Raw genomic sequence first — 13,251 nt, forward strand, 5'->3', positions numbered from 1 at the left:
TGCCTGCTGAAAGGAAGAAAAGCAGTGCCACCTGTGTACAATAACTTTTGTGAGTACGGGGTTCTTTGCAGGATGGGCCTTTAGTAGCAGTTGTAGATACATGGTTCTTGGCAAGGTCAGACAACATGCCCTGGATTTAGGAAATAGCAAATTTGCTACATCTTCTTAGTGTTTCATAAATTTTGAAAGTTCTTTTCCGATAGAAAGAAACAAAGGGCCGCTTGGTTAAAGTATATGAAGAAAGCTGTTATTATTGCCTCCGTTTTTTCAGATTAGGCGACCCGTCAGAATGTGTAGCGGACGTTCCGTCGCCACCATCTTGCTAAAGCCCGCGCTCCTCCATAGTAAGGATACACTGAGAAGGGGAAAGCGGACATCTTGTTACACCCACCGGAGTTTTGCATTTTACACTCATTTTTAACAGTAAAGTGAGTTTATATAGTGAAATACAGTATTTAGAACTCCATCTGACTGGTTAGATGATGAATTTTAACAGCAGCAAACTTCTGTCAGACTAGCAAACCTATAAGATGAGAAGGCTTGCCGCTGCTTTTAAAATTCAACATCTAACCAGTCAGATGGAATTCTTAGTACTGTATTTTACTATATAAACTCACGTTACTGTTTAAAAATAAGTGTAAAATGCAAAACTCCGGTGGGTGTAACAAGATATCCGCTTTCTCCCCTTCTAAGGCCGCGTACACGCGATTGGAATTCCGGCCATAAAAAGGCCGATGAGAGCTTTTCATTGGAAAGTGCGACCATGTGTATGCTTCATCAGAATTTAGATGTCTGGATTTCCGTCAGACAAAAATTGATAACATGTTCTCAATTTTCCCAACAGAAAAACTTTCTATTGGAAATTCCGATCGAGTGTATGCAATTCCGACACGCCAAAAATCACGCATTCTCAGATTCAACTATGAGATGGAAGCTATTGGCTACTGGCTATTGAACTTCTCTAGTCTTCTCTAGTCCCGTCGTACGTGTTGTACGTCACCGCGTTCTAGAAGATCATAATTTGGTGTGACCGTGTGTAGGCAAGACAGCATGAGCGGAATTCCATCGGAATTCCATCTGGAAAACCAAAAGAGCTTTTTCTGACGAGAATTCAGATCGTGTGCATGCGGCATCAGTGTATTCTGCTTATGGAGGAGTACGGGGTGTAGCAAGATGTCGGCAAGGAACATCACTTCCGTTACGCATTCTGACGGGACACCAAATCTGATGAAACGCCTCCAACAACTCCTTAGCTTCACCGTTTTAGGTTTGTTTTGGAAGAAACTTTTAAAGTCTTTTTAATTGGCTTTTTCTTTTTTTCAGACATTCTTTGGTTCACGGATGCATTATACATTACTCTGTAAAAAAGGAATAAAACATTATTATGCATGGGATAAAAACATATATTTCATCTCGTTAATGGAGGAAAGCTTTATGTAACTGTGGCCATTTTTAAAATGACAGCTGCGTGCCACAGAGACATTATAAGATGAGACCAGAAAAATACAGGTTTTAGATAATCATTTTGCTTTTGTAATATAAAACATATACACATACAAAACAGCTGGTTGAGAATTATTCTACTTAAAAACAATTTGCTTCACATGTAATACATGTCAGATAATCCCTCTTTAGACAGTCTTAAGCCCTTGTACACACGGTCGGACATTCCGACAACAAAATCCGTCTGATTTTTTCAGACGGATTTTGTCCGAAACTGGTGTTACATACACACGGTAGGACAAGGTTTTCGGAAAATCCTATCGTTCAGAATGTGATGACGTTTGTTGGTTGGGACGGGACTATATTGCGGCTAGTAGCAAATAGCTTTGGTCTCGTAATTTGATCTGAGCATGCGTGGCACTTTGTCGGTTCGGAATTCACTACAAACGATCGGATCATGTTGTCAGAAAATTTTATATATAGCTCTCAAACTTTGTTGGTCGGACACTCCGACGGAAAAAGTCCGATGGAGCCCACACACGGTCGGATTATCCGACAACATGGTCCAGTCGGACATTTTCCATCGGAATTTCCTACCGTGTGTACAAGGGCTTACTCTGTTTTGCCACTGCAAATGCTACTGTGAACACTATGCCAACTTTGCAAAGTTTGCTTGAAAGGGTAATGCAGTGTGCAGAGGATTAATGCAGTATTTTTAGTGTTAATATGTGGTCAAACCCCTTTAGCACATGGTAGATTATATGCATGGACAAGCTATTGGGATCTGAGCACAGGTAAATCTTGTTTCTATTGTATTTCAGGTCAGTGGCCAGGCCTAAATCATGTAGCTCTCCCCCATTTTGTCTTTTTTGCCCCAGGTTGGCATAGTGTCCACAGTAGCATTTGCAATGGCAAAGCAGAGTAGGACGGGCTAAAGAGGGATTACTTTGACGCAGTTGACCAGCTTAAACATGTATTGCAATATGTGTAAATTTAATATCCTTGTGATGTTGTGTCCCAGTTTAGGATAAATCTTCCTCCTCTGGTAGAGAGGGGAGCAGTGACAGGATCTCACCAAGAGAGCCCAACTACGCCTTTCCTTTCTGCCCAGCTGCTCCATTCATAGAAACCATTACTACAGCAACACAATCTATGAACAGAGGATGGGCGGATGATTGAAAGGTCCACCCCCTCCATTCATGGATCACATTTATTCATAAAAGCTGTATGGCATGTATGAATGGCGGAGCTGGGCAGGCATAGTTGGGCACTCTTGGTGAGATCCTGGCACAGCTCCCTAAATTCTATTAACCCCTGCCACACAGGACGATTACAGCATCAGCAGTGGGCGTACACAGTAGCACAAGGAACACATCACATTGAAGATAAATAATACCCTTGTGCCGATTTTTTTACATTTTGTTAAGTAAATGTATGTTTTAAAGCTGGACTCTAGGCAGATATAAAAGACATAAACGAATACAGCCCTGTCATCATTAATAAAACAATAAATGCATTTTTTAAATGAAAGTAGTGCAAGTTTTACAAGACAAAGAGGGAATTCAATAAGGCTGCTGCACATTTTTCTTACGTTAATCCCACTTGTTAATGTGTTGCGCCAAATTCATGAACCATCTGTGAAACTTTTGCCTCCGACAGCAACTCCTGTGGCAAATTCATGAAGTTTTAAAATGTCATCAGAGAAAGGAAGGAGCACTGCTCACTGACTCAGCGCATGAATATGTGAATGAGTGTGGCTTCAGCCAGTGCCACTCCATGTCCCACCCACTGACATATTTCGCCCGGCACACCGGGGCTGGGTCACAGAGATCTCCCTGGCATGCAAAGGGAAACATGTCAGGGGGCGTGGCTGGGTGGCTAGAGTGGCACTGGCTGAGGCAACACTCATTCACATATTTATGCACTGAGTTGGTGAGTGGTGCTCCTTCCTTTCTCTAATGATGCTTGTAAACCCCTGAATGGTGCATAGGTGCCTGCTCCCTTCACCTCAATCAGTGGGGAGATCTTTATCTCAGCTTAGATCAGCATTGCATATACCTGGATCACTGTGAGTAGTTATCAATTGTGCCACTTTTACATTGTGATGAAATGCCTGCATCAAATTCAAAGGAAAATACTGACAGTTCATACAGTGGAGAAAATTATTTAAACCCCTGCAGATTTTGTACATTTGCACACTTACAAAGAAATGAAGGGTCCATAATTTTTATCATAGGTGTATTTTAAATGATAGAGCCAGAATATCAACCAAAAACCCAGAAAAAAAAACACACAATACAAATTTTTATAAACTGAGTTGCAGTTCATTGAGTAAAATAAGTATTTGATCCCCAAGCAAAACATGACTTAGTACTTGGTGAAGAAATACTTGCTGACAAGCACAGAGGCAAGATGTTTCTTGTAGTTGGTGACCAGGTTTGCACACATCTCAGGAGGGATTTTGGTCCACTCTTCTTTACAGATCTTCTCTAAATCCTTAAAGTTTCTTGTCTGTCGCTTGGCAACTCAAAGCTTAAGCTCCCTCCCTTCCCATAACTTTTCTATAGGATAAAGGTCTGGAGACTGACTAGGCCACTCCATGACCTAATGTGCTTCTTCTTGAGCCACTCCTTTGTTGTCTTTGTCATGCTGGAAGACCATCCACAACCCATCTTCAGTTTTCTGGCTGAGGGAAAAAGGTTCTCATCCAAGATTTTACAATACATGACCCGGTTCATGGGCCCTTCAATGCGGCAAAGTCGACCTGTACCTTTAGCAGAGAAACAGCCCCAAAGCATAATGTTTCCACCTCTGTGCTTGACTGTAGGGATGGTGTTCTAGTCATAGTTAGCATTTTTCTTTCTCTAAACACAGCAAGTCCAGTTAATGCCAAACAGCAAAATTTTGGTCTCATCTGACCACAGCACTTTCTCCAAATCCTTCTCTGAATCATTTAGATGTTCATTGGCAAACATCAGACTGGCCTGTACATGTGCCTTCTTCAGGCGGGTGACCTTGCGGGCGCTGCAGGATTTCATTCCATGGCAGCGTATTGTGCTACCAATGGTTTGTTTGGTCTCAACTGCTTTGAAATTATTCGCAAGCTCCTCCTGTGTAGTTATGGGCCAATCCCTCATTTTCTCATCATCATCCTTACCAAATGAGGCAAAATATTGCATGGAGCTCCAGACCAAGGGTGAGTGAGTTATTTTGCTTTTCTTCCATTTGTGAATAATCGCTCCAACAGTTGTCTCCTTCTCACCAAGCTTTTTGCTAATGGTCTTGTAGCCCATTCCAGCCTTGGGCAGGTCTACAATCTTGTCCCTGACATCCTTTGATAGCTCTTTGGCCTTGCCGATGATTGTGAGGTTTGAATGGAAGAAAGAGAATCTGGGGACAGGTATCTTTTATACACGTAATGCGTTTTCATAAGGAGCACCTTTTTAAATTGTCAGGACTAATCTGTGTACCACATGAGGGCCGACCATTTTGCCTGACATTCTTTGAACCATTGAAATGAAATCCAAGCTAACGAATACACTACCCAACAAGAATTTTCTTGCCTTTGTGGCAGTGTGTAGTGAAAAGTCTAAGGATGGGCTCAGGTGTGTTATTTGTATATACTGTATTTATCGGTGTACAACACGCAAAGGCATATAACACGCATCTTCACTTTAAGAGGGAAGTTTCAGGAAAAAAACGTTTAAAAATGTAAAAAAAATGTAAATAAAGAACTGTGAAGCAAAATAAGGGTCAGAGCCCATCAATGCAGCCTAATCAGTGCTCATCTGCAGCCTCACCATTGCCATGAATGCAGCCTCACCATTGAAATGAATGTAGCCTCACAATTGCCATGAATGCAGCCTCACCACTGCCATGAATGCAGCCTCACCACTGCCATGAATGCAGCCTCACCACTGCCATGAATGCACCCTCACCATTGCCATGAATGCAGCCTCACCATAGCCATGAATGCAGCCTCACCATTGCCATGAATGCAACCTCACCATAGCCATGAATGCAGCCTCACCATAGCCATCAGTGCAGCCTGATCAATGCCCATCTGCAGCCTCAGAGGGAACAGGGACGAAACGGACGAACGCCAACAGGCTCGCGGGCCAGACATTGGCCATGCCTGTTGTAGCTAGTCTGTGGGAACCAGCATTATTGTTGGTTGATAGAGAATCAAATACTTATTTTACTTACTAAACTACAATTCAATTTATAACATTTGTATCATGTGTTTTTCTGTATTTTTAGTTGATATTATGTTTCTATCATTATAAATACACCTATGATAACAATTATAGACCTTTTATTTCTTTGTAAGTGGGCAAGCTTACAAAATCTGCAGGGTATTATAGAATTATTTCCTCCACGGTATCTTACAAAAGTGGAGCTAATTAAGGATCTTACATTTGGCATACAGAGAGAGAGACCCTGGTAGGGACAGATTTTGTAAAAAGGGTCTCGCATGCGTTCAAAAAGTGGGGCAGTGTGCACCAAATGCACAAGTTCTAGACATGCACATGACTTTGGCACTCACCTCACCACTTTTAGAACATACGCAAGACACTTTTGCAAACTCTGTCTGCACCAATTTTCATGAATTTTAGGGTCATTCCTTAAAGCTAAACTCCAGCATAAGCAAGGTAAGTGTATTCTTCCATGAATCTTGGTGTGCTTTGTGTAATTCTTCCAAATCTGTGCAGTGTTCCAGTGTGAAACCTCCTGTAAAGAAGACCGCTCACTGCTGCTCTCTTTCCTTTTGCAGGGTGACTGGGCCTTGATCTGCCCTCCTGTAATTTTCTGCAGGCAGCCTATAGTGGTTAGGCCCATTGGGTCTCTTCCACAGCTCTGCAACCTGCACAGTAATTATATCACCACTACTTTTACAAGATAATAACCAGGGCAGGTCCAAGACATTGTGCTGCCTGGATCCAAAAAATAAAAACCACGCCCACCAAAAGGCCCCCACATTCATTATTTTATATCATGATAATTAAAACTAAAATTAATTTCATCAGGAAGTCAGATTTACATGCAACAGCACCTTGTCTATATGCAAAATTATATAACATACCACCGTGTTACCGATCCCCCATCTTGGCAGCCTAGGGCATCCATGGGTGCAGTGGGCCCCCCATCCCTCAGGGCCTGTGTGCAGTGAACACGTTGCACCAATGGATGATATGCCACTGGGATAGGGCTGTACAGGGGTGGGCTGGGGCAGTACAAGGGCAGGCTAGGGCAATATATGGACAGGCTAGGGCAGTACATGGAGAGGCTAGGGTAGAACATGGACAGGCTAGGGTAGAACATGAACAGGCTAGTGTCCATCAGTGCCACCTTATTAATGCCCATCAGTGCAGTCTATCAATGTCCATCAGTGCAGCCTATCAGTGTCCATCAGTGCCGCCTCATCAGTGCCCTTCAGTATCCATCAGTGCCACCTCAGTGCCCACCAGTGCAGCCTCAATGTCCATCAGTGCCACCTCATCAATGCCCACCAGTGAAGCCGATCAGTGCCCATCAGTGCCACCTCATCAGTGCCCATCAGAGCCGCTTATCCGTGCCCATCAGTGCCACCTCATCAGTGCCCACCAGTGCAGCCTCACAATGTCCATCAGTACCACCAGTGCAGCCAAACAGTGCCCATCAGTGTCCATCAGTGCCACCTCATTAGTGCACACCAGTGCAACCTATCAGGGTCCATCAGTGCAGCCTATCAGTGCCCATCAATGCCCCCTGATCAGTGAAGCTTATCAGTGTCCATCAGCGCCAACTCATCAGTGCCTACCAGTGCAGTCCATCAGTGCCGATTAGTGCCATCTCATCAGTGCCCACCAGTGCAGCCTATCAGTGCAGCTCATCAGTGCCCATCAGTGCCCATCGGTGCAGCCTATCAGTGGCGCCTCATTAGACAATCCACAGGCATTCATCGCATTGGGGAGATGGACCTACCTGCGAGTCAGCTCACTCCACATCCGATCCGTGCTCCGGGGATGACAGCGCTACCACTTCCACTCCCACTCCAAACTTGTTACTTAGCTGCAGCCTTCTCCTCCATACAGACTGCATCCTCGCCTTGCCTGCTCCCTGTGGACTACAGCTATCTTAATGCTAGTGGCATTGTGGGGCAGCCCCCAATGTGCAACTCTTTTGGGCCCCAAAACAATGACTGAGGCTTGGGCATTTGCCCTGGTGCCGCCCGGCTTAAAGTGCCAACTGGGTCCCATTTGTGACAATAAAGGAGATTTTGCACCTTCAAAGTGTTAAGTAAATTGAATGTTAAAAACCCCAGTTAAAGAGTATATAAAGCTAATTTTAAAGGCATTTAATTAGGAAGGATTAGAACCTCTGTATGATTTTTATTACTGTGTGTGTTGGGAGCATCCCCCGCTCCATCATTTGTCCTGGTCACCATTGTTACACAGATTGAAAGGAGAATCCAACAATTTAAGCTGTTATAACAAGGTGAGGAAAAAACTCCCTAAGGGGACACATAGGACAGAAAAAAAAGTGACAGGGGCTTCAACCCTTCCATATGCTCACCTTGGGTATACGGTAAGCAAGTGTGTGCCTCCAGCTTATATAGTGGAAGCTTAACTGGATTTTACTTATGACATACTACAAATCTACATTACAACTACCTCCCTCAGAACTATTTCAATATAATCAAATCACTTCATATTTGAGGAAGGGAAGGTTATCCAAGTTTTAGGAGTGTGTCTATGGGAATGTTTGACCATTCTTCCATAAGCGCATTTGTGAGGTCAGGCACTGATGTTGCACAAGAAAGCCTACCTCGCAGTATCTGCTCTAATTCATCCCAAAGGTGTTCTATCGGGTTGAGGTGCAGGCCAGTCAAGTTCCTCCACCCCAAACGCGCTCATCCATGTTTTTATGGACTTTGCTTTGTGCACTGGTGCGCCGTTATGTTGGAACAAGAAGGGACCATCTTCAAACTGTTCCCACAAAGTTGGGAGCATGAAATTGTCCAAAATGTCTTAGTATGCTGTGGCCTTAAGAGTTCCCTTCACTGGAGCTATTAGGCCAAGCTCAACCCCTGAAAAACAACCCCGCACTATAATCCTCCCTCCACCAAATGATTTGGAGGGGTATCCCTAAATGTTTGGCAATATAGTGTGGATGAGAGAGTTTGGGGTGGAGGAACTTGACTGGCCTGCATAGACTCCTGTCCTCAACCCGATAGAAAACCTTTGGGATGAATTAGAGCGGAGACTGCAAGCCAGGTCTTCGCCTCAACATCAGCACCTGACCTCACAAATGCGCTTCTGGAAGAATGGTCAAACATTCCCATAGACTCACTCCTAAACCTTGTGAACAGCCTTCCTAGAAGAGTTGAAGCTGTTATAGCTTCAAAGGGTGGGCCAACTCAATATTGAACCCTACAGACTAAGACTGGGATGCCATTAAAGTTCATGTGTGTGTAAAGGCAGGTGTCCCAATACTTTTGGTAATATAGTGCAGCTATCTTACTGACCCTGCACACAAGCCCCACCTACATAGAAAACAGGGAAAGAGACCTCATCATTTCTTGGGAACAATTTAAGCTGTCATAACAAGACGAGGAAAAAACTCCCTAATGGGACATATAGGGAAAAAAAAAGTGACAGGGGCTTCAACCCTTCCATATGCTCACCTTATACAGTAAGCAAGTGTGTGCCTCCAGCTTATATAGTGGAAGCTTAACTGGATTTTACTTATGACATACTACAAATCTACATTACAACTACCTCCCTCAAAACTATTTCAATATAATCAAATCACTTCATATTTGAGGAAGGGAAGGTTATCCACAAGTTTTAGGAGTGTGTCTATGGGAATGTTTGAACATTCTTCCATAAGCGCATTTGTGAGGTCAGGCACTGACCTACATAGAACACAGGGAAAGAGACCTCATCATTTCTTGGGAACTCCCAGAATGGCATGAAACAATTAATAACCTTTCTAAAATGTTGATTAACACAGCCTAAGCCCAGGTTCACACTGATGCGGGTTAGAAATCACGTGGGTTCAGCTGAACTCGCACGATTTCAAAACGGCAATGCAGTCCGACTTCTAGGGGAATTTGACAGATATCTGTGCTGGTTCATGCACAGATGTCTATCCAAATCGTGCCTGAAGTTGCCAAAAGCAGTAAAGGAACTACTTTTGGGAATCGGTACGGCTCCCCAAAGTCGGTGTTGCACTGATTCGGATGGTGCCATTGCTGCCAATAGCTGCTGAATCAGCCCAATGTGAATGTGGGCTTAGTGGAATCTAACTATAAGACACCATTAGGATGGTGTCATCTGATGGTTCCATTGAGGATTGCCAAGATGAATTTGCAAGCCCCCTCCTGGTGTTTAAGACACTGTGGCCAGGTAGGTACAATGGCACATATTTGGTGGCGGTATCCCAAGGTGACCAAGTTTTGGATCGGAGTGTGTAATTTTATCCGTTCACTTACAGACATGAATCTTGTCAGAACCCCAGAGAATGCTCTCTTTTAAAAATAATAGGGGTCTATCTAAATACAACACATGCTTGATTTCCTATATGATCCTGGCCACTAGGATAGCCATTGCACATTGTTGGAACCAGTCAATAGTTACATTTGACAAATGTCAAACAAAAATTAAACTGGATCATGATTAATGATAAGATGACTTGCACCATCTACAACAACCAAGCTAAATTCGATAAGACATAGCAACCCTGTATACAATATTTGTCTATGGATGATTGAGGTCTGGGATGAGGCCACCTTGACTGTCCTCTACGCTCCCTCCCACCCCTTCTTTCATCTTCCTTTTCTTTCTGGTTCAGTTCCTGTATCGACCAGTTTTTGAGACCCCTAGGTACATGGTTCATGATCACTAGATGCCGCTTAAATATAGTACACAGTGCCGGAATATTATGATGATTCCTTTTTAATCTTAACCAGACAAGAAGCCCGGTCTGTTTGTGATTTCTCTACATCATTTGCATTTATACATACGTCTTGTTAATACGACTAATGTTCTTGTATTATGTAAGGATATCCCTCACCAACAGTCATATCGATGTGAAATTTGACCTTGTTTCCTATCTCTGATATGTTCTCTTTCTTTACGCGACTTATTAACGGTATGTTAATTGTTCAGATACCTGTTATCCCTTTGTACTTTCTTTGTACTATGAAAAGAAAACCTATAAACAGATTACAATCAAATAGTTAGGAAGCTCTACTTTCCCTTTTATAATGTAAACTAATCGCCAAATTTTCACCACAGCTTATTATGAATATTATCAGCCACTAAACATACATTAATATACTGTATGTGTTCTGTGAACCAGACAATGATTCCTAAGCACCTTTCCCCCTCTAAATCCATCTCGGGTCACTTCTATGGTCCCCTGTTCTGTAAATCCTCTCAATCATTCCTGAGCTGACATTCTGCTCAGGGGCTTTACTTTTCAATAGTAGATTAAACTACAACAGACCTGCAATAAAACTAGCTTTTAATAGACCATTTAAACTCCTAGGCTGTACTATATCCCTGTTCACATGAAAGAAAAAATGTTCTATTGAAATCTCTCCATGCAGAAAAGAATAATGTCCACCTGAGAACATCATACATGATAGCAACTGGATCCTGTGCTTGAGAATACATCAAAATCAGAACTATATAAAATCAGTCTGTATTTTTGTATAATTTAGAAAATAAATAAATTATATATCGGCAGCACTGAAATTTTACTTTGTGGCATCGGGGCTTTTTTTGACTCCGGGCTTGGGTATCCTGATGGCATTAATTGCACTGAATTCTAAGCAGTGACACTGAGGTTGGTCAATGACTCCCATCAATTAAAGAGCTCTGGAAGATTTTCTAAATGATTAGCCTTTGGTGGCTTTTAAAGGACCCCAATAACCACAAAGGTATACAACTGGCCAGGAAGTCTCCATATGACTAGCACCAAAAGTACCTGGTTTATGTAATGAATACTAGTATCGTCACTGTCAGGCTGGACCTACTGTATTAATACTCTGCTCATGTGTGGGCAAACACAACATTCAAAGCTTAGAGCCACTTTGATATTGAACAACTGTAGCACTACCCCCCTAGGAGTCGCTGAAGTTAGGGTTCCCCACTTGCTTCACCTCTTTGGCCATACTTCCTTTTTTACTGCCACTCTACTGGCAGGAATACAATCTGTAAAACTATTTTATGGGGGGGGGGCAAAGATTTACTGCCTTTATGTCATTCTCATGTTTATAAATGACCCATTCCTTTAATGGGACCTGTGGTAAAAAAAAAAAAAAAAAAAAAGAAGAACCGACATACTTATTGCTTGGATTTTCCCTGGTGACATGTACTGCATCAGCTGGCTGTTTCTTAACAGCATCCTGTATAACCGAGGTCTGCAATTAAAATTAAAAGTAAGATTACTGCAAGCCCAAGGAGGACAGACACATCGCTCAGTTTATATCTTTATGTCACAGTAAATATTCTGAATATTAAACATAAATATTCAGAAACAATGTTTCACCTAGTCAGACTTTTAGCAAGGATTCCAGAGGAAAAAAACAATTCAGATTTTTTCATAAATCCAGCCTCTGGCTGAGTTAAACCTTTAATGATTTAGGATCAAAGGATGAAATAGGATTCCAGATTTGATATAAGTGTATTATCTAATGAAGCAGAAGAAAGAGTGAGAAATAAGAAATATAAAGTCTCATAGTTAATATATGAAAACAAGATCACATCAATACCTGGCAGCTGTATCAGTAGAAAACGCATGAACCTATTAAAATGTCATTCTAGTGATGTATGTAGACACTGGTGGCAAGCTTTCTGGTGACTTGCAAGCTATCCTGCTGTTTGCTACACTATGTAAAGAGCAAAGACAGCTTAAAATATAGAGGTGGTACCCGGAGCTAAAATGTTTCCCATGCACTTGTTTTCATGTTTCCTTCAGAGAAATCAGATAGAGAGACAGCCACAAATTTAGGAGATGCATTAAAGATACACCCTAGTCAAACGTCAAAATTTTAGTATTTAAATTCACACAGTGGGAAGTCTACCTGCTGATTGAATATATTTTTTATCTTGGCGTTCATCTTATGCAAAATGGCTTTCCTGCTATTCAAAGACCCACATTTGTCGGTACTACTGTAATGCTTAATGGCTTGTGTAGCTGTACAGGTGGTACAGAATACATTAATCAGTTGCCTCACATGCTCTAGATAACTTTCACCATTCTAATGCCGCGTACACACGAGCGGACTGTATGGCGTACTTAGTCCGTCATACAATCCGACGGACAGTCCGTCATACTTTCCACTGAACGGACTTTTTCAACACACGGATACCCAAACAGTCCGACGAAAGCTTGCGCGATGACGTGTACAGCACGTACGACGGGACTAGAAATAGGAAGTCCAATACACAGCAAAGCACCCTTCCGCCGTGTAAATCCTTTCTGGGCATGCGCCATTCTTAGTCCGCCGAACTAGCATACTGACGAGCGGATTGTCCGCTGAAACCAAAGTACGACGGACAGAATTTCGAAAAATCCGAAATTCTTAGTACGCCGGACTGCACGCTGAAAAAGTCCGCTGAAGCCCACACACGAGCGGACTGTCCGCTGAAATGTGTTTCGACGGACTAAGTACGCCATACAGTCCACCCGTGTGTACACGGCATAAGAAGCTTGTAACAATTCTAACCTTGTTCAACATCCTTCTAACCCAACATTGTAGGAACGCCTCAACCGTATGGTGCCAGGGTTCGGCATGTGGTGGACCGGGTTGATAAA

General features: G+C 42.7%; 1 protein-coding gene across 2 annotated transcripts in view; it reads right to left on the reverse strand.

The window, feature by feature from the left end:
* Positions 1-618: 618 nt before the first annotated feature.
* Positions 619-13,251, reverse strand: part of CCDC169 (coiled-coil domain containing 169) — a 75,249-nt gene continuing 62,616 nt past the window's right edge. Inside the window, exons 7-8 of one of the 2 annotated variants that reach the window (XM_077484147.1) lie at positions 11,778-11,854; positions 619-1,358 (exon numbers count right to left, since the gene is read on the reverse strand). In XM_077484147.1, the coding sequence (XP_077340273.1) occupies positions 1,256-1,358; positions 11,778-11,854 (180 nt within the window). In that variant the 3' untranslated portion in view covers positions 619-1,255. The remainder of the gene's footprint in view (positions 1,359-11,777; positions 11,855-13,251) is intronic. The other variant, XM_077484148.1, reaches the window with a different exon arrangement.

This window comes from Lithobates pipiens, unplaced genomic scaffold, assembly GCF_037356315.1.
Source record: "Lithobates pipiens isolate NorthernLeopardFrog02 unplaced genomic scaffold, aLitPip1_a1.2 Scaffold_16, whole genome shotgun sequence".
Lineage (NCBI taxonomy): Eukaryota > Metazoa > Chordata > Amphibia > Anura > Ranidae > Lithobates > Lithobates pipiens.